Source organism: Tympanuchus pallidicinctus, unplaced genomic scaffold, assembly GCF_026119805.1.
Source record: "Tympanuchus pallidicinctus isolate F22 unplaced genomic scaffold, pur_lepc_1.0 scaffold9, whole genome shotgun sequence".
Lineage (NCBI taxonomy): Eukaryota > Metazoa > Chordata > Aves > Galliformes > Phasianidae > Tympanuchus > Tympanuchus pallidicinctus.
The window spans coordinates 22,583,726-22,609,903 of record NW_026294813.1 but is presented as its reverse complement, the minus strand read 5'-3'; the positions used below and the strand labels follow the sequence as shown (position 1 = coordinate 22,609,903).

General features: G+C 50.6%; 1 protein-coding gene across 1 annotated transcript in view; it reads right to left on the bottom strand.

Annotated features, from left to right (window-relative positions):
• Nucleotides 1-5,000: 5,000 nt before the first annotated feature.
• The window catches only part of LOC128074335 (CBP80/20-dependent translation initiation factor), a 41,820-nt gene continuing 20,642 nt past the window's right edge, over nucleotides 5,001-26,178 (bottom strand). Inside the window, exons 4-6 of the mRNA XM_052670100.1 lie at nucleotides 19,124-19,279; nucleotides 9,127-9,180; nucleotides 5,001-8,249 (exon numbers count right to left, since the gene is read on the bottom strand). Coding sequence (XP_052526060.1) covers nucleotides 8,034-8,249; nucleotides 9,127-9,180; nucleotides 19,124-19,279 — 426 coding nt within the window. The 3' untranslated portion in view covers nucleotides 5,001-8,033. The remainder of the gene's footprint in view (nucleotides 8,250-9,126; nucleotides 9,181-19,123; nucleotides 19,280-26,178) is intronic.

Sequence of the window (26,178 nt, the reverse complement as noted above, 5' to 3'; positions counted from 1 at the left end):
GGAATCCGTGGGCTCTTGTCTCACAGATTATTAACAGGTTCATTGGGTGAAGGGACCCATTTATACATGCACTGGGTGAAGAGACCCATGAAAACATCCACTGGGTGAAGGGACCCATTGAGTTGTCCATTAGGTGAAGGGACTCGTGGAGAGACCTGACAGGTGAAGGTATCAGGCTGGGGACAGACCTCTGGTGTCACCAAGCCTTGTGATCCTGAGCTGAGTTTGGTCCCAGCTACATCCTGCAGGTGGCCAGATGAGAATGCCAGTATGAATGTGCTCAAAATGTGGGGAAAATCTCATTCCAGCCCCAAAGGTATTTGTCTTGCTCAAAGCTCCTACGAAACTGAGGAACAGGGGAGTCCCAGATCCCATCACTTGACCAGTGAAGAGACATAACCCATGAACATAACCCATGGGTATAACAAATCTCTTGAGGCTCATCAGCTCATTTCAGAGCCAATGTCCAGGGATGAATGGGTCAGAAAACAATCTTGGCCTTCCATCAGCAAGGCAAACTGAGGCTGAGAGCCTGAAAGAGGAGGAAAACTGAAAAGATCCCCATTGCAACCAGGTGCCCAAGCAGAAATCTGGTGTTAAGGCATTCTCTGAAGCATGGGTGACGTAAGTGAATCCAAGTTTCTTGGTTGCAATGGGAGCGAGGCAGCAATGTGTGGACAGAGTTCATGGATGTGGGGCTGTGGGCAATGAGTTGTTGGGTTCTGCTGCAGAACCAAAGGGCACAAAGCACGCATGCAATGAACCTGAGCCTCTGGGGATGTTTTGTGATGGATCTTTTGCACTGTCAGCCCTGCTGCTCCTGCACCAAAGCTCAGGGAGGGGGGGGTGGTCAGGTTCTGGAGATGAATTTTTCACCTGATGTATATTCTTCCTGCAGGAAGGCAGAGCTCCAGATTGGGATCTGCTTTGTTAGGGGAAATCCATCTCCTGGTACTGCACTGCTCCTGGCTTGGGGAACTGCAGAAAACACCAACCCACGTTCACCACAGGGGTCAAAGAACCACAGCGTGGGTGACTTGGAAGGGACCTCAGAGCCCACCCAGCCCCACCTTGTACCATGGGCTGGTTGTCCCCCACCAGATCAGTCTGTTGAAGCATTGTTGATGAGTTCAGGCACAGGCAGAGGCTGACAGCGTGGTGCTGGCACTCACAGCCTGACACTTCCCTTCTGTTCTCCGCATCATTTGGGTTACAGAAACCTCTCTGCTGCTCCTGGTCTTTCTGTATGGGGCGTTGTGCCTCAGGGTCCAGTGGTGTGCTGGCAGGCGTGGGGAGCTTCTGGCGTCTCCCACTACCTTGAATGTCATCCCCTATGTCTCTACACCACAGGATCATGGAATCATTGGGGATGGAGAGGACCACTCAGATCACCCATAAGCGAACACCCACTGCAGACGTTACGCTTCATCACACTCTGATCTCGGTGTCTCAATATCAGCACTGCGTCCATCAATGGCAGGGGTGCACTGCAGTGATCACAGAGCCACTGGGGCTGGAGAGGAGTTATGAGATCCCTGTGTCCTATCATAACCATCCTCCTGTCTCCACTGACCACGTCCCCAAGCACGGGGATGTAGGAAGCAGCACAGGACCCATAGCATCGCCCGTCCACCTTTGGTGTGCGCCCTCTCCTACCCTCTGCTCCATTCCAACACAAGGTTGCTTTCAGCTCTCGTTCCTCTCAGCTGTTTTTGGACCTCATAAAGAACACTGCAAAAGCTGCTGTTAATTAACATTCCTCCACCTGCCCCTCCCCTCCCCCCCTCCTGCTGCCCCTCCTTCAGCCTCTCTCGTTTTTGTGCCTCCCTTCAAGTGGAAACTCTCCTGACCCCTCACTCTAGGACGTCACAGGGGTGGCACACAGGGGGGACACACGGGATGTCACGCATAGGGGTGACACACGTAGGGGCGGCACACGTAGGGATGGGACATCACAGGGGTGTGCACAGAGGACAGAGGCCACCCGCTGTCCCACGGTGACCCCGTGCCGGCGCCCTGCAGCGGTGCCCGTCCGTCCAGGCTCCCTTCCAGGCGCGTCATGGGACTCCCAGCAAATCCCCTGGGGCCATCTGATCCCGGGGACGCCAGCACCCAGCGCTGCCGGCGCCGCTCAGGGGTTTTCCATGGTTCAAGGTGCCAAAGTTCATTGATAACGGCGCCCGGGGGCTCGAGTGTCACCAGTGCTTGGGGTGGAAATGTAGTGCTGTCGGGATAGGATTGCTTGGAATGATATGAAACTTTGAGTTCTGCTGGTTAGGAAAATAAAACCCTGTATATACTTGGTTGCATCGCTGCTGAGGGATGTCAGCAGCTCCCATTTCACGGAGCAGATGATGATGAAACTCCATCTGCAGCCCCACGGAGACGAATGCCACACATTTCCCAGTAGTCCCGGAATGGCCATCAGATGTGTCAGAGTTAGGAGCCGCCCAGGGGACTGCTCCTCCAGTAGCCACATTCCTGGAAATGAATCTGCACGCTCCCCAGAGCCAGTGACAATGGGAGTTGCTGTTGGGTCACAGAGTAGGTGACCAGTGGTGTGGTGCAGCCCCACAGACACGCTGGGAAGGGGCCCATGGGGTTGGGGCCAGGGATGTGGCGGCTGAAATTGCCTCCCCTGTGGCCCTCCAGCATTTCCGCTAGCAGAAATCACAGAAAGCACAAGTTCAGAAGCAGAGCGCCCTCCCTCCTCACCTCCCTCCCCATGAACTCTCTTGAACTTGGGAAAACCAAACCAGCACTGGGTTCACGTTCCGTTTGCATTATAGGTAAAGTTCAACTTCCTCCTGATTTTGGCCCAGAGGTTCCCAGCAGAAATCGGGCTCTGGGACTGCACCGGTTCCTCTTCACCTCACTCACCCTATGTCTCACCAGGCAGGTGGGGCAGTAAGCATCCCAGCCATCCCATCCAACCATCAACCCATCCCCCACCATGCCCACTTGTGGAACCACACAGGTTGGAAAAGACCACTGTGGCTATTATATCCAACCATTTACCCATGCCCGTCGTCCCAACCATAGAACCACGCCATCTTTCAAGTTGGAAAAGGCCTTGAAGATGACCTTGGGGCAATCAGGTGGAGAAGAGTGGGTACAGACTCAGCATGTTTCATGCCAGATCCCTTCTCTCCCTCCTTGGAGGTCTCCCAAAGCACCTGAGCTCCCTGCTCTGGGTGGCCATGGTAGGACAGTGGTGGCACCAGATGGACCAACAGCAGAAAGGCAGAAATCTCCACTGGAGGGACCGGAAGGTGTGTATGAATTGGAAAGATGAGGACCAGGGATGGTTGTCTGCCCCCAGAAAATGAATACTACAGGGGAATCTCCACATGCAACATGATCCCAAGTGCCTTTCCCCTCCCCTAAAAAATTACAATGGGTTTACCACCAGCACTGAGCGTGCCTCATGCCTGTGCTTTAGCTTTAGCAGAACACAGCCTGCACCTGCGAGCCTGGGTCTGATTTCTTGCAATGCTGTAAAACACAACACCCTGGGGTAGAAGTTACCTTTGCAGTAAAACAATGCATAGGGTGAATTTCGCAACCTGCACTTTGTGTCTTTTTTTCCCCAGAGCGGTATTTTGCAGCATTTGCCCTCAAACCAGTTCTTCTTAACGCAATAGATGCAATTAGCAGCAGACAGGTTGGTGTAACCTGTCCCTGATGCACCTTCGTTTCTCTCCCCCCTTCTCCTACAACCCTCATTTACTGGAACAGAGCTCTTCTAGGAGAGTTTGAGTTTATTGGAGCTTAAAATGTAGAAATGCTGGAAAAGTAAAGTTTCAGTTTCAGAATTGAAATCTGAGCTCTCCTTACGAGTGGGGTTGCTGGATAAAAAAAGAATTCCTACAGGTTTTGCAGGACCGTGGCCTGGGCTATGGGATTTGGGAGGGATGAGCCCCAGCTATGTGTCCTGTTTGCCAGTGACCATGGAGAGGACACAGCACATGCAGAATTTCCTCACGGAGGTCTAATGGACCTCCAGGATCCAGATTGGGTCCATCCCAACCCCACAGAACCTGGTTTTGTTGGCACCAGCTCTGGGAGAGGGCCAGGGGATGCTCTCAAGGCCCACTTCCACAAACAAGAACACACCATGGGAAGGCTCTGCGTGAAGCTATTGAGAAGGGCTGTGCTAATGAAGTCCAAACACTTTGTTTAGATGTCATCGCTACAGCAACATAAAATACACTGAAATGAGGCACTTTGGTGAAAAGCTTGGGCAATCTGGGACAGAATGGAATTCCGAAATCTTGTCTTTTTTCTTCAGAGGGACTTGGCATATTTTTGCCATTAACTCTGTGGCAGTGCTGTAACGGGTATGAAACCGACAAGTTGCAACCTCAGGGTAAGGTGTATCTCCATAGAATCACTGAGGATTGGAAAAGCCCTCCCAGATCCCCAAACCCAAGCCCAGCCCACCCCAACCATGCCCACTGACCATGTCCCCAAGTGCCACATCTCCACGGCTCTTGAACGCCCACAGCGATGGTGGCTGCACCATCTCCCTGTGCAGCCTATGCTGCTGCATCACCACTCTTTGGAGAAGAAATTGTTCCTAATGTCCAACCTGATGGTCCTGCGGTGCAACTTGAGGCCATCACCTGGCATACAGCTGACGCAGCACAGACCCACTTCTGTTTTTCCCCTGCTCTACCAACACCGTAACACAACGCAGAGCCTTCGGGTGAGCTTTTTGGTGGCAACTCCCACCTGGGGATTGCTCCTCCCACTGCCCCTGTTTGCTCGGAGCCCAGCGAGCTGCACGCGGTCACGTAGGCATGTTGCAAGAGGCACTGCCACTCTTACACAGCAGGAGTGGATCAGCGGCATCCTCCTGCCGTAGCCCGGCAGCTGATGACACAAAGCCCTCACCTCGAGTCACCCACGGCTTCCCGACCAAGGCGCACACCTCCGTTGGCTCAAAAGCCCCCTCTAATTGACTCCGGCGACGTTGAGACGGGTTTTCCACAGGAAACTTCTTGGAAAAACCACAGCTTTATTTCTTTATTATATATATATTGAGTAACAGGCAGAGCGGTGCATCGGGTCGCGATGTGCTGCGGGGTTCCCCCGCCCTATCCCCATGGCCAAAACCTACTGGGAAGGGGCACCACCGAGCAGCGTTGAGCGCCCGAGTTCCAACACAAGCTGTAGGATGGATGGAATGGAGCGATGTTTCACACCAGACACTGTGATTTCCTTTCTTCCCCCCTCTATCCTATGTTTGAAGCTCAACACCAAAAAATGATGGCACGTCCCAACAAAACGATGGGAAAACGTCAAGCTCTACACATTTATTACTCAGATGACGTGTTCTATAGCATACGGTGGGTCTGATGTTCTATCAAGAAGACTGCATTGCCACAAAGAGTTGTCAGCTCGTCTCTGAAATGCTGAAAACGATGAGTTTCTGTTTTCTCTAGGATGAATATCTAGTCTTTATGCTCCCCAAATCCTTTCTCCTTGTTGTTTTTTTTTTTTTTTTAATTTTTTTTTTTTTTTTAAAGCGCTTCATTTAACAAATACGATTAAATTAAAAATGGTGCCTCTTCAAATGCAAATAAATACATTAAAAAAAAAAAAAAAGAAAGAACTGCTAGTGTGAACTTCTGCAGGACATTGCTGCTCCCCTGGCGATGGACGCGGTCCTTCGTGTTTGTTCTCCTGAAAAATACTGAGTGTCACTGGGATGGGCGAACAGCTCACACCAAGAAGAGTAAAATTAGTGTAAAGCCATCAAATACCCAGTGGGAAAATATTTCCAAGAGAGGGATGTTATAAAATAAAGCAGGAGAACTGTTCTTCTGACAAGTTTTCCTCTGAAACTGTCAATCACGCCAACTGATCAATCCCCTTTGGGGGATGAGGGGAACCAGGCAAATCACCTTGCCTTTTTTTCCCCCATTTTTGTTCCACCTGCATACAGACAAAAGAGTTCTCCAAACGGGGCTGAACTCTCTCATAGGGAATCCAAATGAATTGACTGTGGGCACCAACACTAAATCTCTGGCAGTTGTTTGGCAATGGGAAGGAGGGTGCTGGGGGCTGCAGTTTCGGGACATCGCCGTGGTGCCAGCCCCACTTTTGGCCAAAAGAGGGTATTCCGCACCCGAAATACAACGTTGCCCACACTTTGCCCCCACAGTGAGGGACACCAGCAGCAGAACGTAATACTGGGGGAAAAAAAAAAAATGACATTTTTGGTCAACTCCTAGATTCTCACGTATCAACGGAGTGAGGGATGTAGTGAGTGACCGAGCGGTCCATGGTGGGATGAACATGGATGGATTTCACACAGAAGTTCTTTGATGGGAGAAATCCCGGTGCTGAAGGGCAAATCTCCCCCTGGGATTTTCTCCTGTTTTTTTGTTGTTATTTTTTTTTGTTTTTTTTTTTTTTGTTTTTTTTTTTAATTTTTTTTTTTTTTTTTTTCTCTTTAGATTTTTTATATTTTTTTTCCTTCTTTTTTCCTTCTTTTGCTCCAGTCAGAGAGCAGGGTCCAAGGGATGCTGTGCTGTGGGCTGCGGGGAGGCTGCCAGCTCAGATCCTGGTATCAGTCCTTCCATACAGGCAACCATCTCCCTGTTTCCTCAGCATTTAGGACCGCTGAAGCTCTTCTCCCCAGTTCCTCTCTCGTACTCCAGGTGTGGATCTGCAAACACACCAACAAGCAACCAACTGAACGGCTCCCAGCACTCTGAACCGTCTAACCAAGACTCTCACTTCCTCAACACCTTCACGTCAAAAGTCTCTGCTCTTCCAGCTCCCCAGAGATCCACAGAACCACGTAATGGTTGGGTAGGAAGGGACCTTGAAGATCACAGAACCATGGAACAGATGGGTTGGAAGGAACCTCCAAGCCCACTGAATCACAGTCTACAAACTAGGTAGGAAATGCAGCCAGTGAGAAAGCAGCAGGAAACCTGTATTTTCGGCTTCTCGTTGTTTTCCTCTTCTTTTTCCTCCCTTTTTTTGCCATATGCTTTTTGCCTTCTCTCTGCTGGTTTCCCAAGAACACCAAGTCTTCATTTCTCCCTTGCCCTGTACATGAATAGGCCTGACTATAACAGGCCTGCTCTTAAATGTATAATTACAATGATGACAGTAATTACAATAAAGCACTCTTTCAACAGAAACAACAACAAAAAAAAAATTAAAAAAAAAAAAAGGGCTACTGTTAAGTGGATGGGAGATGCTGCAGCATAGCAGCATCCCGTGTTCTGCAGAGCTCCTAGCTCAGGGCACGTGTTTTTGGGTAAATCTGAGAGGTTTCTGGCAAGAAGACTGTGGCTACGTTTCTCCAAAAGTGGCTTTTGGGCTCTTGTAAAATCCTTCTCCTGCTTCAGCATCTTCATGAAACCATTCGTGAGCGGAGGCTGAGCACTGCTGCCCCATCTCCGCGCGGATCGCAATTGTCCGTTTTGACGGTCATAAGATAAAACAGAATAAAAACACGAGAAAAAAAAAACAAAACCCAGTGCAAATCAGAAAGCCATCCTATGTGCCCATCGAAATCCGGAGGAGACGGAGCGGAGGTGGGGGCAGAAAGCTGAAGAGAAGAAGAGGGCGAAAAATAAAATAACGAGAGCTCCGCTGCACAAAAGCCGTCAGTGATGAGTGTCTGTGTAGTGTGTGCCACGCTTTGTCCTCCCCAGACATCTGCTGTGTGCTGCCTGCTGCCAGTTGGCCGGAGCCGGGCGGGGGGACAGCGTGAAAACAATCCTGGCCCCATTGGGCTCGCTCCTCCGACTCACCGTCGTCTTTCTAAAGCCAAACAATAACCCGGCGGGACACGCCGATTTCAGAAAAGAAAACCCTACAACAAAAACACGGCAGGGAGGAGGGGTGGCACTTGGCGACGAGGCTGAAAGAAACATGCTTCTCCCTCCCCACCCCACGAACATAATTCTCGAGCATGCTGGGGTTTGTCTGCTTGGGTACATCAACTGGAATCCCGCTAAGGTGCACGTCTTCTCCTCGCCCCTTCCCACCCCATCCTGCCCTGCCCCTCAGGCCGTCAGTTTTTGGATTGTCTTGTTGTAGTACTGCGTGATGGTGGGCGTCAGCGGGTTCCAATTGTTGGCGTGCAGCTCGATGACCTCCAGCAGGAGGGAACGCGTCAGCATGGACTCAGAGGGACACAGCATCTTGTCGCGGGCCGCAGCCAGCAGCTCCGTCATCATCTCAGGCAGCTGCTCCTCCAGCAGCCGGCCGGTGCTCTGCAGCTGTCAGAAGAGAGGGGGCAACAGCGTTACGGCTTTGTTTTTGTAGAAAGGCAGTATCGTTCAGGGTGAAAAAGACCATCAGGTCCAACTGCCAACCCACCGCCACCATGCCCCAATAGTCACACAATCAGTTAAGGTTGTAAGAGAATACTAAGATGATCCAGTCCAACCACTGAGCCACCGCCACAAAGGCCACTTAGACGTGTTCCCAAACAGAAGCACAGAATCAGGAAGGTTGGAGAAGGCTTCCAAGACCCCCAAGTCCAATCCACCCCACCATGTCCACTGACCATGTGCCCAAGTACCACATCTCCGTGGTTCTTGGACACCTCTGGGGATGGGGACTCCACCACTTCACAGGGCAGTCTGTGCCAGTGCCTTACCATTCATTCCAAGAAGAATTTTTACTATTTCCTCCTCTTGTTGAAAAACAGAAATGCTGCACTACGAGCGAGGTTGCGGGAGGGAGGAGTGCATGGTTCATCTCCCACCAACTTCAAAGGCAGCAGCACTGGGTGCTTTGGAAAAATCCCACCCAGAACTTGAGCTATTGTCAAAACACAGCATGTGCTGTGATGTGGTGTACAGCCCTTTACCTGATCCTACATTTGCTGCTGATTCACAGCTGTCGTCTGCCCCGGTCACTAAGCAGGGCTCTTCTGGATGTAGAACAAATCCCTTTGCATCGCAACCAGCACTGTGTTTCCAGCCTTCTGAGCATGGCCACACGCTCCTAAAGCAGCCCCAGAAACCCCAACCTCAACTTTGCAATCCCACCTGTGCAGTATAGGTACCATAATTTCCCTACAAAGCCCTCTGCATAGCCCACCACTGCTGCAGGAGGCAGAAGGGACAACATGATGTGGAGCTTCCCTACCTCCATGGAGCAGCACAGCACAGCATCCTCCTTCACATCCTGAGATTGTAACAACTGCAAAAGAGAGGAGATTGGAGATTAACCAGTTCTCTTAGAGTACTGATGCTTGCTGAGAGCATGGGAGTCTCCCTGGTCCCTTCCCACCACCTTATCCTTGAAGCACAAAGGATCTCCATTCACCTTTTGGCATTTCAGTAGTGATCTTTTCAGCTGCTTCCCCACTGGAGCCAACCCCAGACCCAGCTCTGCTCTCCCAGAACTCTGCATTCCAAACACAGCCCATAGGCACAAGCAGCTTCTAAGAGCACCCCAACACGATGCTACAGGGTCAGGCCACAATGGCATGGGTCAGTGGCAAAGGGCAGCTCAGCCCATCCATCCCCAAAAACGAGGAGCTGTGAGCAAAGCTGGGTCAAAAAGGCACATTTTTACAGAATCACAGAATCATAGAATGGCTTAGGTTGGAAGGGACCTCAAGGATCATAAAGCTCCAACCCCCTTGCCACGTGCAAGGCCACCAACCTCCTCTTTGCTTCTGTCTTCACTTTACCACTGTCATGCACACAGAGTCCTCATTTCAGGCTTTCTCTTAAAGCCACAGGAGACAGAGCAGAACTGTACTGGCTGATTTTTCTGCAGATAAAAACTGTGATGTGGTGCATTGCTGTGGCAGACTTAACTGATTTCATTCATCTCTGAAATTCATAAAAAAAAAGGCAAAACGTGGAAAAGTCTTTGGGCTAATTAAACCTGCCCATGAACAACACAGCTCAGTGGCAGTGAATTTGCTCCGAAGTCACACATCTTACTGAACACACTGTTCTGCTTTTCAGCCTCAGTCATCTCTTCTTCCCACTTCCATTTTATTCTGTTTCCTTTCTTTTAGATATGAACACGTTTACAGCTCCACCACCACTGGGAAACAAGAAGTAACTCGAGGAATTATAGTAGGTCTCAAAGCTGTGTCTTCGCTCTCTTCTGTTTTCAGCAGAAAGCACTCTGTTTTGAAGCTGATGTTGACAGCATCTGGACAAGCACACGGTCCCATCGGTTTGATTTCATGTTAGACAAATACCCAGCCAGGCACTGAATGCATGCAGCAGTTCCCCCAAGTTTATCTTTCCACTGAATTGTTTGGGAACAGTGGTTAAGCCCAAGCCACAAGCTCTGAGATAAGTTCTCCTAAACAGTTAACAGATTCTTTGCAAAACAACTCAAGAGATTACATTAAACCTTCCCCCAAAAAAACAACAGCAACAAAAAACTATTTCGATTAGAGATAAATATAAACAGGCAGTAGCCCAGAAGTACACTTTAGCAGAGACTGGGATGCTACCACTGCGATGTCCCTGCTGTGATGCCACCACTGAGATGTCACTGTTGGGATGCTTCCTCTGGGATGCCATCACTGGGATGTCACCACTGGGATGTCACCACTGGGATGGCACCATTGGGATGTCATCATCAGGACACTGCTGGGATGTCACCACTGGGATGCCATCACTCGGATGTCACAATTGGGATGTTCCTAGCAGCTCACACAGTCAGGGCTGCATGCAAGCGCTGAGTGTGCAAACCCAAACCTGAGCAAACTGCAAGCCTGATGTGTGGCTTTTGCACAACCAGATCCTGACCCTAAGCAATTGTTTGCAATCTGATTTTTATTTACTTAAAATATTTCAAGGTAAACACACTATACTTAGTAAATTATCACTCCCACGTTGGAATTATTATTTATTTCACTATTTACAACTGCTCCTCCCTGTGCTACCCAACCCCACTGTGTCTCACACCATTCCCACTGTCTGCTCAGCCCCACACACTTTGGGTTTACCTAGCAATCATCCCCTTGGGGCTGAGGCTGTCTGCAAGAACACTTCTCCATGCTCTTTAGCCAGTTCCCTGTATTGGGTGAAGCCGTGCAGCCAAAGCAGCAGTTGCTGCTGGAAAGCAGACAAAGAGTCTGCTCGATTTCCTAAGAGTGGGGGCCGTGTGCCAGGATCTGCCCGGCTGGTCACATAACACCCGGCCACGGTTGCAAAAGGCTTCTCACTTCTTCTGCTGGTGCTGGATCGAGAGCTGTGTAGACTGGTGGGAGACAGAAGGCATCGTGCTTCCATCCTTGCAAAGCTCCAGTTCTCAACTATCTGTGCTCCACTGAGTGATGGGTAAAAAATGGCTCTGGACCCGAAATACCTTGAGGGTCTGTTGCTGGAAGTGCTGTGTGTGATTGGGATTTCCTGGGAGCACTGGGCATTATTGCTTATCAAATCTAAGGAACTCCACCGACAGCAGATTTGGGTACAGCTGTGAATATCCACCAGCAAAACAAAGTAGCAAGAGCATATGCCTTATTTCTCTCCACTCACCAAGACTGGCTCTGCAGAAGAACTGAAGATTTTGCATCATCCAGTCCAACCTCTCTGTTAAAGCAGCATCCCCCAGGGCACATCCCACTGGGTTGTGTGTAGATGGCTTTAGATGGGGCCCTGGGCAACCTGGTCTGGTGAAGGACAACCAGCTCATGGCATGGAATTGGAATCGGATGGGTTGTAAGGCCTCTGCCAACCCAACCACTCCTTAGTTCTATCGTTCTAGGATCTTCCAGGTCCCTTCCAACCCAACCATCCTATGGTACTATGATTATCCCCTATTCCTTCCTCCTCTGCTCCCAAGGCTTACTCAGCATCCCTGCGCTCCCATTATCCAGGAGAGGACAAGAAGGATCCAAAACTGCACCTGGGCTTCATCACGTATCACCAGTTTCCTCCTTCCAAGTGCTGACGGACTCACCTGAATTTGTTGCAGTCCACTGGATGTAAGCCAAACTCCCTAGTACTCCAGTGCACATCCCCACAACTATTTGGGTTCATTACCCACTTTCTACCAAGATAACCCACACCACAGAAGTGCTGATGCACAGCTCTCAGGGTGCCCACACCACGAGCAAGATGGAGAACCTGCCTCACTTCTCACCATATCATGCAGGCTGGGTCATGCTCTGCAGCTCTTCCCATCAGGAGATGCATACATTACCCTCTACAGCTGCAATGACACTTTTCCTGTAAGGCTCTGCACTAATTATTGTGTATGACAATGCTTGCAGAATGGCATAAGCAGCGCTGGCCACAAACTGCCTCTTAGCATGCAATGCTTTGGGACGCTTCAGTGATGACTCCAGTGTGAAAGCAAAGAAGATTTTCTGACCTCCTGGAATGATGACCCAGAGGCATGGGGTGTCTGGGGCTTCTCTGGGAGCAGCACTGAGCAGGAGTTGGTCTGTCTGGGTGGCATGGGTTGGCGAAAACAGACTGGGGAAAAAGCAAAGTGCAAATGTGGGCACTGGGGAGGAGTAATTAACACTCCATCAGCACAGACAATTCCAGGATTCCTCCAAACAGTTCCCTGAAGAAGTATCAACTCCCCATTGCTAGGCATCAGAGGAACTTTTGGAACCAGAAGACACAAACAGCATCTTCTCTGATGCTGAGGTTGCCTAAGCACGAAATGAGATTGGGGGAATTCCTTTCCATTACAGAACTGATGAGATAAGGGATGCACAGGGCACACTGTTTTCCCACCCAGCCCCACTGCAGACTGAATCAGCAGCAAAGGGTGAAACCGGACACATTTGGAGGAAACAAGAACAGCCACCCCAAAAGTTCTGCTACTCCAGCCACGATACAATGAAGGTTCCAAGACCACTGCAGTTTCACAATGTGTACCCCACACAGGAGTATCAGCCCCTTTTGGAAGATGCTGATGGCAATTCCCACTTGCTTCATTGGGAAGAGGCCACCAGGATGGGGCACTGCTGGCCCCGCAGTGAGTTAGGGACCGTATCATGCTGCATCTGAGACAGCCTGAAGGAGCTGCTTCTACTTGTCTTACAGCTTTTAGCTGAGGAGGAGACTTCTGTTCTCCTCTTACCCAACCTGGACATTTTGGGAGACTGGAGGTGATTGGAGAGTAGGAGATCGGTTTGCCTACTGCACCCAGCAAATGACAACATTGGTTCTCCTCACTGGGCTCCCGTGGAGCTCCAACAAGAGATACTTAACAGCAAATTACATTAAGGCCAGAGAACAAAGCCTGTGCCCAGCCGTGGGAAACTCCTCCTCCTCCTTCCCACTGCAGACAAGGGAAACCATGAAGCATCTCTCTCCCCAGATCTGGGACAGCAAAAGAGACTTCTCCAAAGATGGAAACCATAGAGACAATGACGAAGGCAATCTTGTTGCTCATCAAGTCAGACCATGCAACCCAGTGGTAGCCCTATTGGGTGGCTCCCCTTAGAAGAGAGAGATGGAAGGCATCGCCCTCACCTTGGGGACACATCCATTGGGACTGTCTGAGCAGAACCAGAGGTATGCGTGCGGGTGAGGTGGAGTGGGAGATCCACGCTGTCAGCCTCACCCTGCCTGGCTGCAGCCATAACAGCCCTGGGAGCAGAGGATGTGACCTCATCCCAAAGGGAAAGAAGCGGCGAAAGCATCGTGCTGATTGCACAGGGCCCACCCTTGGCTGCTGGACACTCGGTGCTCTGCTGGCTCTTCACGTGGTTGTGGACACAAATAGCATCACAGAACATCCTGAGCTGGAAGGGATCCATACGAATCACCGGGTCCAATCCCAAACCCAACCCTGTGGCTGACAGCGGTGTCCCAGTGTGAGGAGGTGGGACCATCCCAGGGGATGGCACCTGCTCTCATTGCTCCTTCCACCCTTTTCCCAAGGAATGAATGGAGGCTTCCCCAGCAATCCCCTAGGGCAAGGAGACAGCGGTGGCCCCGGTTGTCCCTGGTGGCCTTGCTTCTCTAAATTTGGCTCTGCTTGCAAAGCTGTTCATAGTCCAAATCTATATCCATAATGGAAGATATAGAAGAGAGCAAACCCTGGGGTGAGCAGGGATATAGATGGGATTTTCTCTCTGGCACCAAAGCCCTTCCTTGTCTGAAACACGGCACTGCAGTTCCCATGCTCACTGGCTGTGACTGAGTCCTGCAGCTTTCCAGGAACACAAGTTCTGGTGCACAAAACATTGAGCTGAGCTCTGGGTATCACCATTTTTGTGTCTTCATCTATTCCCAAACACCAATTGCTTTCCAGGGGAGACACCTCCTAGGCATCCCCCTCAACCCTGTCCTTGGCCAAAACAAGGAGCACAAATGAAAAACCGCATTTGCTGTTCTGTTTTTGTTTGCCCCCAGGGTCCCAGGGGCTCAGCTCCACGACCAGCACGGCTTTGTAGGCGACATAACTAACTGTTAGTTTCTTCCTTCCTCCTCATGCCCGGCTCTTCCTCCAGGACTGATTTCTCCCTGTTTTCTTGGGTCAGCCCTGGCCACGTTGGAGCTCTGAGGCAGAAGGGGTGTGGGGTCAGGATCTGGACCTCTCGTTGCCTTCACTGCGCAACAGAAAAAGCCAAATTCTGCCTCGCTCTCAGAGAATGCAATCCTAAAACCCAACCTCTTATTTCACTGCCAGAGAGCTTCCAAATTCTGATGCTTTTTGAAAAGGGAAAGCCATTAAAATAAAACTCCCTCCGTGCGACAAGATGTGATTTTCCCTCCCAGCAGCACCGCCCTGCGGCTCGGCTGCAGCTGAGGGAGGTTCTTCCTCTCTTCCTCTGAAGGAGACAGAGAGAGACAGTGCCCTCCAAAGCTCAGACGTTAATTACCGCGTTGGAATACTTCTCTAAATTACACAGCATGGCCCCAGGAGATAACAGGCACTGAGAGGGGGAAGGGAGTGGACGCTGTCTGTGTGCTGCACTGCAGCTCAGATGTGGAGGCAATGAGACGGAGCAGCCCCCTCCCTGCCCTACACCTCAGGCTTGCAGGGAGTGGGGAGACAGGAGGGAAGCACTGTTCCCAGCAGTGGAGGCAGGAAACACATCATCCCCCAGTGTGGGACCCCAATGGGAACCCCCAGTGTTATGCGGACCTCCAGCGGGATCCTTCCCGTGACATGGGGACCCAATGGGATCCTCCCCGAAAACTGTGAGTCCTCAGTGAGACACCCTCAATGCCATAGGGACCCCAATGGAACCCCACACTCAAACTGGGACCCCCTCAATGGGATCACTCTCAATGGCATGTGAACCCCCTAATAGAATCCCCCAAACTGGGCCCTCCAACGAGACCACCCATGCCCCAGTGAGACCACTCTCCATGTCATGGGGACTGCCAAAAGGACTCTTCCCCTCTCAAACTGGGACCCCCAGCGGGATCATTCTTGACATGGGGTGGGACCCCAGTAGGACCCATCCAACATGGAGACCCTCTCAGTGTGGGATTCCAATAAGACTCCCTCCAGCTTGGGCCCCCTCATGGCATGGAGACCTCCATTGGGACCCTCCAGCATGGGAACATCATCACGAGATGTTTTATTAGCCTGTGATGAGCTGCTTTCTGACATGTGCTTAGAATCTGTCCCAGCAGTCCCATCCCATGCACCCATGGGTGCTGGGAGCACAGTGCTGAAGCAACATGGCAGCTTCTTGGGAAATTAGAGATGGGGAAGATGCCCAGCATGAGAGAAAGGATCAAATATGAGGATCCGATAGCCAGACTTGATGATCCTAAAGGATATTTCTTTAATGAGTCTACAATACTGGAGCTCATCAGCTTCGCACCAGGCTGTGAGACCACTGAGTGTGTCTTGGAGGAGATTAGGAATGATCCGCATGGATGTGCCTCACCTCCTGGATCTATGGAGATTTACAGATGAGAGGAGAGCATGGTTGTCTACTGTGTTCATTTTAACAAGCGTTTGGGTTCTGTCTCCCAGTATCCAAGTAGAGGTAGACAACCAGGTTAGTTAACCTGGCTGGATGGCTGGGGGTGGAGGGATGTAGGGCAACCATTGGGCTCACTGCAGGACCTGTCCTTTTTAGCATCCCTACTAACAACCTGGAGGAGGTGAGGAGCCCACTCTTGATAAGTCTGGAAATGACACAGAATTGCAGGGACCAGTCGACATGCCAGCCAGAGGGAGTCAGTGGGCTGGAGGAAGGAACAACAGGAACCTTAAGAAGCCAACGAAGCAAACAGCCACGTGCTGTTCAGGAGAGGAAGACGGGGGCAGGAATACAGTTATAACAGGGCAGGAGGGAGGTAGAGCCCTGTGGGACCCCACTCCTGGAGGAACCATGTACGTCACTGCCTGCAATCTCTGGAGCTGGTTTTTCCACTTTCTTGCTTGCCTGCCATAGGCAACTGCTGAGATTCCCTGGATGTAAATCCAGCTCTGTCTGCTGCACGGCGTCATACAAACAAACAAATACATCCCAAGCAGCGCTCGGCACCAACTCTGAGCTGGAGGCAGCCCAGCTGGCAGTGGGCTGGCAGCAAGGTGGCAGCTCCCAGCCCAGAGGCACCTCCTGTGTTGGCACCCAAACAACATCCCATTGAGGATGGGACAGAGATATGGAAGAATCCAAACCTCTTGACACTGCTCATCCCACGCTGATCCCATACAGCACAGAGCTGGGTAAGGAGCAGCCAGCCCAAAATGAGCCTCAGTGGGACAGAAGTGCTCAGAAACATTTAACAACAGCTGGGATATAGCATTACTTATCATCTCTCTGCCTGCACCAGCCACAGGGCACTCGTTAACCACACACATCCCTGTTGATGGTTCTTGCTGGTCCCCAGTCCTAACCCATTCTCTAAACTTTCCTGACTCAGCAGTGAAGAATAAACGTGGTTGAGCTGCAGGAACCAGAGTCCTTCTGTTGCTGGTTCCCTTGTTGCTGGAGCAGAGTGCCCCACATTGGGCATGGGACAGAGGCTGTGGAGCAGCGAGGATGTCAGCACTACCGCCTGTCATCCTTCAGGGCAATGGGGATTTAAAGAGACTGCCTTGGCAGTTCTGCATTAAGCTGGGACCACACGACCACAGGGTTGGGAGACCACAGCAGGACACCCCTTTCACTGCGGACACAAAGCTCAGTGGTGAGGACAATGCCCTAAAAGCGCTCAAAGCTTCATTTTCCCAAGCTCCCCGTGTTTGGTAGCTGCCATCGTTCTCTGGTTCTCATCTGTCAGAGGGGCTCTCTCTAAAAATCTCTTCTCCCCATAATCCTCAGGTGCCAACCTTGGGGCTGGGAGACCTACTTCCCTTCTCCAGTGCTATGACCCAAATTTCCTCTGCTCTGATGCACACCTGCTCTCATCCCTACTGTCCCCACGCTGCTCTCATCCTGGTGGCGCCTCACTTTGCACTGGCTCTGTAATTAGTTGTGATGTTACTAAGTTTTTATCAAGGGAAAGGCAAGGAGCTGGAGAGGAAGCTCTGCAGGGGAAGGGAAGAAACATTCCTGCTGTAGCCATCAGGAACTTTCCCCTTCCTCTTCTCACTCCCTCACTGACCTTTGGCAGTGTCTGCCAAAGCCATAAAGGAAAAGGGAAAAAAAAAAGTAAAAATAAAGAGAGGAACTAAAAAGCAAGAGAAGCAGGGAAGGATAGGCAGAGCAGAGACTGTATCTTATGTTGCCTTGCGCCTGATAATGATTTATCACCAGAGGATGGGTGGATAGAAGTCCTTTCCAACCCAACTGATACTATGGCTCTATGAGAACCTAGTGCTGAGCTGCCACACAGTCAAGGTCCCAGCCCTGTAGTCATGGGCCAGTCACTTTGGGGCATGATGGAGAGCTGAACAGCTCATCCACATCAGCTGAGCTACAAGGTCTTCATCTCCAGGAAATGGAACAGCTTGGACAGAGCTGTCCTCTTAGGGAACAGAGAGATTAATGTTTAAGAAACAAGCTTCTGCATGACATCTTGATACAGTTAGCAATAGCTTTTTATGGAGCTGTTCTGTAGCAAAAAATATCTGCAATATGTGAAACTCATGTCTTTAGGGTGCCACCATGCCCCTGTGTCCCCAATACGACATGAGCAATGGTGACATCACAGCAAGGGCAGACAGGAGTGTGTTGGGAACAATTCTGGCAGAAACAGGGCTGGGTTGTGTCATGGCTGCAATGGGAAACAGGAGGAACAGGAGCTCTTCCCAATAAGGTGACACATAGTGCTGTGGGAAGAGAATTTGGGGAAGTTCTGCTGTTCTTAGAATCCCTCTCCTACCTCCTCTGCGAGACATCTGTGCCTCACTGTGATGCCCCAACCATTTCTCACTGTTACACTCACTGTCTGTGAACTCTGCCCACAGTACTACTGCAAAGACAAAATGTTTATTAAGCGTTTGCATTCAGAGAAAATTTTCCATGCTAAAAGTCATTCCCAGTGATTTCTCTCCCTCACTTTCCCTTGTTCAAGATCTAGTAGTACTGGACTGACAGTGTGGGGGTAATGGCGTAAGGGAGCTTGCTCTTCTCTCTTTCCTTTCTGTCTGCCTCATCCACTCATTGGCATGAATGCCTCCAATCATAGAACAACTGAACGGTTGGGTTGGAAGCATCCTTGAAGAACACAGAAGCACAGAACCATAGAATGGTTGGGTTCAAAGGGGCCTTGAACATCATCCAGTTGCAACTCCTGCAGCAGGCTGGCTGTCCCACACCAAGGCTCCATCCAACCTGACTTTGGGCACTTTCAAGAATGGGGCATCCATCTGCCTTTTAGAAGTTTTTATAGCTCCTCTGGTGAGGATTTTGGCAATGGTGAGATGTGCCAACCTAAACACTGGGCTTGCAGTCCCAATTGTGGGGCTTTGCCAACCCTTTGAAAAAGAAGTCTTGCACGGACCATGCGGTTTTCATGAGCAAAATCACAGTGGACAGAAAAAGCCAAGTGCCCCTGGAGGCATCCATACTGCTAGAGTGAGAATCGTTCATTTGGGGAAAGCGAATCTCCAGGAATAACAGAGCAAACACAGAACTGTTAAGGTTGGAAAAGACCAGTAAGATCGAATCCAACCCTAAGCCACCTCCACCATGCCCAACCCATCACTACAACATCTACAGATCACGGGCAATCCGGCACTGCAATTCAATTGCTTGGATGAGGACAACTTCTGAAGGCATTACCTCCCTGAGGCAGGTGTAGATGGGGCACACAAGGACTCGGAAGGGCTCCCCGGTGCTGCTCCTCATGGTGCCAAAGACCTCACAGAGGAAGGTGATGAAGCCAAGCCAGCGCTCCACGTCCCGCTGCTGCAGCTCCTCCCGCATGGTGAAATCCTTCTGCAAGAGAGATGGAGACAACGGGCTGCATTAGCAAAATCTCACTGCTGGGAAGAGGCGACAGCTGACGGGATGGAGAACTGGGAGGAAATGGAAACTCAGGGTGGGGGAGGAAGGCAGACAGACTGACTCTTTGGTAACAGTGGGGAGATTGCTCAATGTGAGCACAGTGGTTGGGATTTCAACACGGTGAAGCCACCAGAAAGCAGATAGTATAGAAACAACACCGAGATCTGCAATATCACAGCTCATGGTGCTGGTGGCCTCCCCCGCCCTGCCCCTCCCCTCGGATGGACATGGGGCATTTTATCCCAGTGCACAACTAACACTGAACAACAGCAAGCAGAAGGACCTCAAACATTAACATATGGGGAATATGATGGGTGCTGTTGGCTGCGTTGAGTGTGGTGGTCCAGATAAGCTTGCTCAACCTGTAGACATCAAGTAGAGTCCCACCTCATCCAACCCATAGACACCAACCACTCTCCCAGCTCGCTCAACCCACAGATACCAAGCAGTGTCCCAATCTGCCCAACACAAAGACACCAAGCAATGTCCCAACTTGTCCAACCCGTAGACACCAACCAGTCCCAATTCTCACAACCCATCCCAAATCCAGTGTCCCAGCACCCCCCTGGGGTCTCACAAAATTATGTGTCCAGAAGACAAAGGGAGCACAGCCTTGATAGAGAAAGGTGACCCTGCCCTGGAGCCAATGGTTGCCAGGCCCAAGGAGTATGAGAGTGCCATGATTTACAGAGCAACATCAGGAGCAAAGTAGCTCCTCCAGGCAGGGAGGAAAAAAGGCTTTGCACAAATGCAGGACCTGAAAAGGGGTGAGCATGATGGAGATGTGTGGCAAGGAGCAAGGAGGAACGTGGAAAAACAAATAAAACACTTTCTGGAGGCCCCCAGCACCACATGGGTGGCACAGGAGTGTATGCTGCTCAGAGCCACAGCCTCTGCAAGACATCCCATGTGGTACCACTTGTCTGTCTCCACAGTGACCCTGCCTTGGTATTAAAAATCAGTTGGCACTCCAGAAGGGAAGACCAAAGAGCAGGACAATTTCATTCCCAACAGTGCATTCTCAGTTTGGCTGCACAACCTCTTAACTCCAAAACTGAATAAAGAAGCTAGTATCATTTCATCTCCTTTTACACTGACTGGCTAAGACAGAGGCTCAGCTGCTCACAGGGCTCCAGCCATGCATGGGAGATCCAAAGAAGGAGCTATTTATACATTTCACTACAAAAGGAAAAAAAAATAATATTTGCATATGCAGGAAAAAACCTAGTAACACCACTGAACCACTGCTTAACCACACAGTGGTGACTCATTCCTCTCTACGCCTGTTTCTATTGGGCAATTTCCCAATGTGTCTGCATTGAAATCAAACACTGCTGGGCTGTTTCGAAGTCTCCAGAGGAGTCTGCAGAGCTCTTCCTTCCGTTGTCCTGGGGTGAAGGAGTTACTGGCCAGCTCAGGTTATCACCCCGGCGTTACCCAATGGCTTGGAGTTCCCGCTTGGCTTTCGAGTGGAACAAAAAAAAACCCAACCAGAAATGGAGAAATGCACGCCTGACATCCCAAGAAAGACAAACCCAGCCTGATTCTGCTCATCTTCATTTCTTCATTGGGAATGTTTCCCCCTGGCCTTATGGGGACTGACCTCCCTCAACTCTATCCATGCTGCATCACTGGAGCGTGTTTATCTGCAACCCATTTTTATGTGAGTCCATCTGCGCCCAGGAAAGCACGAGGATGATTTCAGTGACAAGGCAACTCGGAACAACTTTATTTAACATGGAAGCACTCACGTTCCTCATGTCCCAGAACCATTCTGCAGCTGAGTGATCCCTCGCATCTGAGCTGGGGACCACAGAGCAGGATGAGGGCAGTCCCCAGGGCCAGAAAGAGTGTCCTTTGGAAAAGTGTCCTTTTTCAGAGGTAGGGAGAGGTAAAAGAGGTAGGGAAACCTTCAGAACCGTGCTGAATCTCAATGGCATCACCACTACCCTGCCCCGTGAACTTTGTTTGCTCTGGAAATGCCTCTATTAAAAAAACACCATGGATGGGCCTGCCCCATGCTTGTGTGGTGAGGTCAGTGCAGCGAGCATGTCCTCCCTCATCAGTTTGGCTGTATTTTTAAACACACAGAGTATTACTAATTTGGGGGTGCCCCAGCCTGTTGATCCGAGTGCATTTATGGGATGACCTTCCTCCTTGTGAGCTTCTGCCTGCACTGGAAACAGCAAATGCTGTAGGGCTCTTATGTCACCCAACCAAAGCCCTCATCTCTCCACGTGGATGTACCTCATGCAGTGCTGTTGTGTGATTAACAGGTATATCCCAACTGGAAGAGACCCATCGGGTTTGTGGATCCAACCTCTGTCTCCACCCATCACCACCCAAACCCAAACCCAATGTCTGAGAGTGGGGTCTCAGTGCTCCCTGAGCACTGGTGGCTCGTGGCAGTGACCACTGCCCTGAGGAGCCTGTTCCACACCCTTTCCATAGAATCACAGAATCACTAAGATTGGAAAAGACCTCCAAGATCCCCATCTCACCCCACTATAGCCACTGACAATGTCCCACATGCCAGATCCCCACAGTTCTGGAACACTCCAGGGATGGGGACTCCCCACCTCCCTGTGCAGTCAATCCCTGGCCACTCTTTGGAGAAGAAATTGTTCCTAATATCCAACCTTAACCTCCCCTGGCACAACTTGAGGCCGTTTTCCAAACTCCCAGTCAACAAAGCTCCGTGAGATCACTTAGGACCAGAAGGAAGCCGCAGCAACCACGAGGAGAGGAGCAGAACCCCTTCTGTTTTGGTGGTCAGCAGCAGGCAGAGGAGCAGCACTGTATTTCGAGCATCAGATCTCAACTTCAAAAGCTGCAGCCCAAAGCCATCCCTGGGGACTTGACCACACTTTTTAAAGCCAGGTCCCAAATAGCTGTGCACCACCAACGCACAGTGGCTGCGTTAGAGGGCAAAACTTCACCATGGCATAAAAATGAGGGTTAATTTCAGTTCTACCACCTTCTGATGGAAACAAATCCTCTGCACTTGGGCTTGTTGCTTGGTAAACACCGGGCACTTCCTCTGGCAGCTCTGCTGTTTACTCACTGCCAAGGAGGGAGGAAATACTGAGTCAGAAATACTGCAAAAAAAGAAATATAGAACAGTGAGGTGCTGGTGATCGGTGTGACATGAAAAGCTGTGCTGAACACTTGGTGTTACTGGAAATGTGCTGCAAAGGTTGGAGCCCTGAAGGGCTCTTTGGGAAGGGGCTGAGGTAATAATAAGGGCAGGAGGAGGGATGGGGCAGATGCAGGGTTAATGCATGCAGGAGGAGGTCAGGAAAAGCCTGACAAAGCCTTGGTGGCACAGGGGATTGATCCAACTTCTCGATGCTAGAGGTATATTTTCCAGCCTTGTGTGGGCTTCTGTCACCTCCATCACTCTGATTTCCTGGGAACAATGTGCTCATTTTCCTCTGCACAGTGCTTTGGGGTGTGTGACTGAGACATGCAAATCAGAACAATTAGTATTACTCCAACAAAAGAGCTATTGACATTTAAAGCAGATAAACCTTGTAAATTGCAGATGACACCCTGTGCCCAGCCTCGCAGGTCTGGCCTTCACCCAGCTATGAGGCACTGTTCTCCCACAGGTTTCATCACTGTGTTTCCTTGAGCTGGATCTGCACCAGGAGAGCACATATCTTCCTCTTCCCCGTTGCTTTGGTCACTTTGGCAACAGCAGAAGATACAACTGGGGACGTGGAGCTGGCTCCATCATCCCTACTCTGTGCATCTGTCTGGTCCTACTCCTGGGACCACCTGCCCAATCTGGGGACCTCAGGACGGATTGCAGTGATGCTCCTGAGGTTCCCAGTTAATTATTAATTGGACAAGTTTAAAAGCACTCAAGGGGGAGCGGAGCAATGGATCAGCAAACAGCAAAGTGTTCCTGTTGATCTGGTTGCTGTGACAGATCTTGGAGCACTTTCTCAGTGATGCTCTGAGGTGGCTACGAGGGCGGAGTAGCCCAGTCTGGCCACAAGGAACAGCAAACACCATTTAGTGGTTGTCCTGGTATAAAAATCTTTGTTAATGAGTCTCTGAGTGCGCATGCTGGAAAACACAGTGCCCTGAGGGTCAGCAAATTCTACAACTGAGGTGTAGGAAATCTCATTTCTACCATAACACATCAGCATCTCTGCAGAGTTCCAAACCTCATATCTTATTAATGGAGGAGTTCTTTTGAAGCTTCAAGTGGGGTAAAGCTCAGAGCACAGCTGCTCTGGAAATGTATGAAAGAGAAGAAGGCACTTTAGGCACCCGGATTGCTTCATCAGGTGTCCTCCACTGCCACCCAGGCTATGTTAGCAAATATGTCCTCCTCCAGAAGCCAACATGTCATCCACTGGCACCCAGGTGATGTTGGCCAACATGTCTTCCTCCTCTGGTACCCAGGTGAAGTTGGCCAACACATCCTCCTCCAGTTGCTCTCCTTGTTACTTAATTTTTAGCGTCATCCTACCGAGGCACCTCTCTGGGCTAATGCTGGATTCAGAACATGTTTACCACTGCTGCATAAAGCCCTTGCGTTTCCCATGAACCTGGACCTGACTGTGATAGCCGATCTTAATCACAAGCCCCCAAAGCCTTGCCAGTCTAAGAACAAAGATATCCAAGGTCTCTGAACTGCTCTGTTTATCCCAAGAAACTCTTCACCCAGCAGGCTGACCTGTGTCAGAACCGCAGGAACACACAACAGCCGTTTTCTTGGCCTTCAAATATAAAAAAAAAACTGCAGAAAGACCTGGGAGCCCACAGGCAGACATCCAGATTCATAGGAGGACAGGTGTTCCCTTTGTCTGCCCAGAGCATGACCAAGGAGGGAAGAGGAGGAGATGGGGTTAACAGCTCTCATCCAGACATATTCGTGGCACCCAAAGTTCGTGTAACATTTCATGCCGGGACCCTTTTCTAAATTCTTTTGGTCATGGGAGAAAATGCTGCAACTGTTTAGTCTACGGGGAGCGATGGCTCTGGCCCAGCACTTGGCCGCTGCTGAGCAATCATGCCGGCACCTCCAGCCTTATCTCTGCTTTCTGCCTGCCTCTCTGCACCCACAGCCAAGTGTCTGCTGGGCATGGGCCACAGTACTGCTGCTGGTGACAGTGCCAGAGGATCCACGTGATGGGGACGAGCAATGACCAACACCCATGGTCCCAAAGTGAAGTACTAGCATAGTAAGAATGTCACCATCCAGCTCTATTTACACAAAAGATTGCAGAAAGTCTTCCTTGTGTGCTAATGTTTATAGATCCTACGAAGGATCTGTAACAGGGAACTTCTGTTATAGCAAATATTTTCCTTGGCTGTTTTTTTTTTTTTTTTTTTTTTTCTTTTTAAGGATGAAAAAGATCAATTAATCTGTTCCCAATTGCTCCAGTAGATGATGCTGGTCAACACATCCTTTTCCAGTGTGGCCCAGGTGACGCCGGCTGACACATCCTCCAGTGGGACCTGGATGACATTAGCTGATACGTTCTCCACTGGTACCCAGGTGATGTTGGTCAACACATCCTCCTCTAGTGTGACCCAGGTGATGGTCACCTGGCCAACACATTGTCCAGTGGGACCCAGATGACACAGGTGAGCACGTCCATACCCTACACACACTGCAAGCTCTCTGTCTCCAATTTCACTTACTGGTTCTCCTGGCCCAAAGGTGATATCAGTGCTGGGTTTCCAGCAGTGCCAGACAGCATCTTTCCATACACTTCTTCCATCCTTCTTTATTAAAAAAATAATGCAGTGCATCTTGCTCCTCACCTGAGCGCACTGCACGCTTGCTCCCTGAGGTTGCTGCTGATAGGTCAGGAACCAGCCCTGGGAAATCCCTCACTTCACCCCACTTTGAGGTGCTGAAGGGTGGTCCCCAGGTCTGGTGATGCTTTGTCAGGGGCTCACACCAAACACCTCAGTCCTGGGGGCACAGAGACATTGCCAGCAGCTTGGATCCACCTCTTACACTCAAACACATTTTCCGTGCCCCCACGGTTATTGATGGAGGGGGCCAACATGGGAGCAGGGATTTCCCAATCCTGCAGCAGTTTGACCTGGATTGATGCAGGGCAGTGGCAGCAGATGGCCTGGCAGGCTGCTGCATTAACTCAGCTGAGTCCCCGGGCTGGCAAACCTCATCTCATGTCCTGAGGATGGATTTGAGCCTTTTAAGAGAAAATGAGTCCTCTCCCCAACAAAACCAGTGAGATGAGAGCAGCTTTTAAGACTCCATCCAGCCTGGCACAACGAGTTCTTAATGTTGGGAGAATCCCTGAATTTCTTTGCGTTTGGATGGATTTCCAAGCTTTTTTCTACATTTTTTTTTTTTCCCAGGGTGGGGATACCTCACTCAGCCCTGAGTATCCTCACCCCAGCAGTGAGTGGGAGCAGCTCTGGGCTCCCCAGCAGGCAGCAGTTGCCTGGATCTGGCTGGGTTTGCAGGAAGGCTGTGGGCAGGCTGCACAGTCCACAGTCTCCACCTAGAGCCCAGCAGAGCCTCTGCTCAGTGCTGCAGGATCCGTCCATGCCTGATGCACCAGGAGCACGGGGAAGCTCCATGCCCAGCCTGGGGGGGATGCTCTCCTGGGAGATGGTGGGACCCCAAACCACATCCTGAGCTTACAGGGGGGCTGAGCCCTGCCATGGCCCAGCTCACTCTTCCCACATCCCCGTGCTCAGCATGGCAAGCACTGCCCTTTGCATTCTGATTTATCAAAGGGAATCAATAAGAACAATTCAGGTCGGAAAAGACCTTCAAGATCATAAATCCAACCATCAGCTGTCGGTTGATTCTCCAGTACTAACGCCACAAC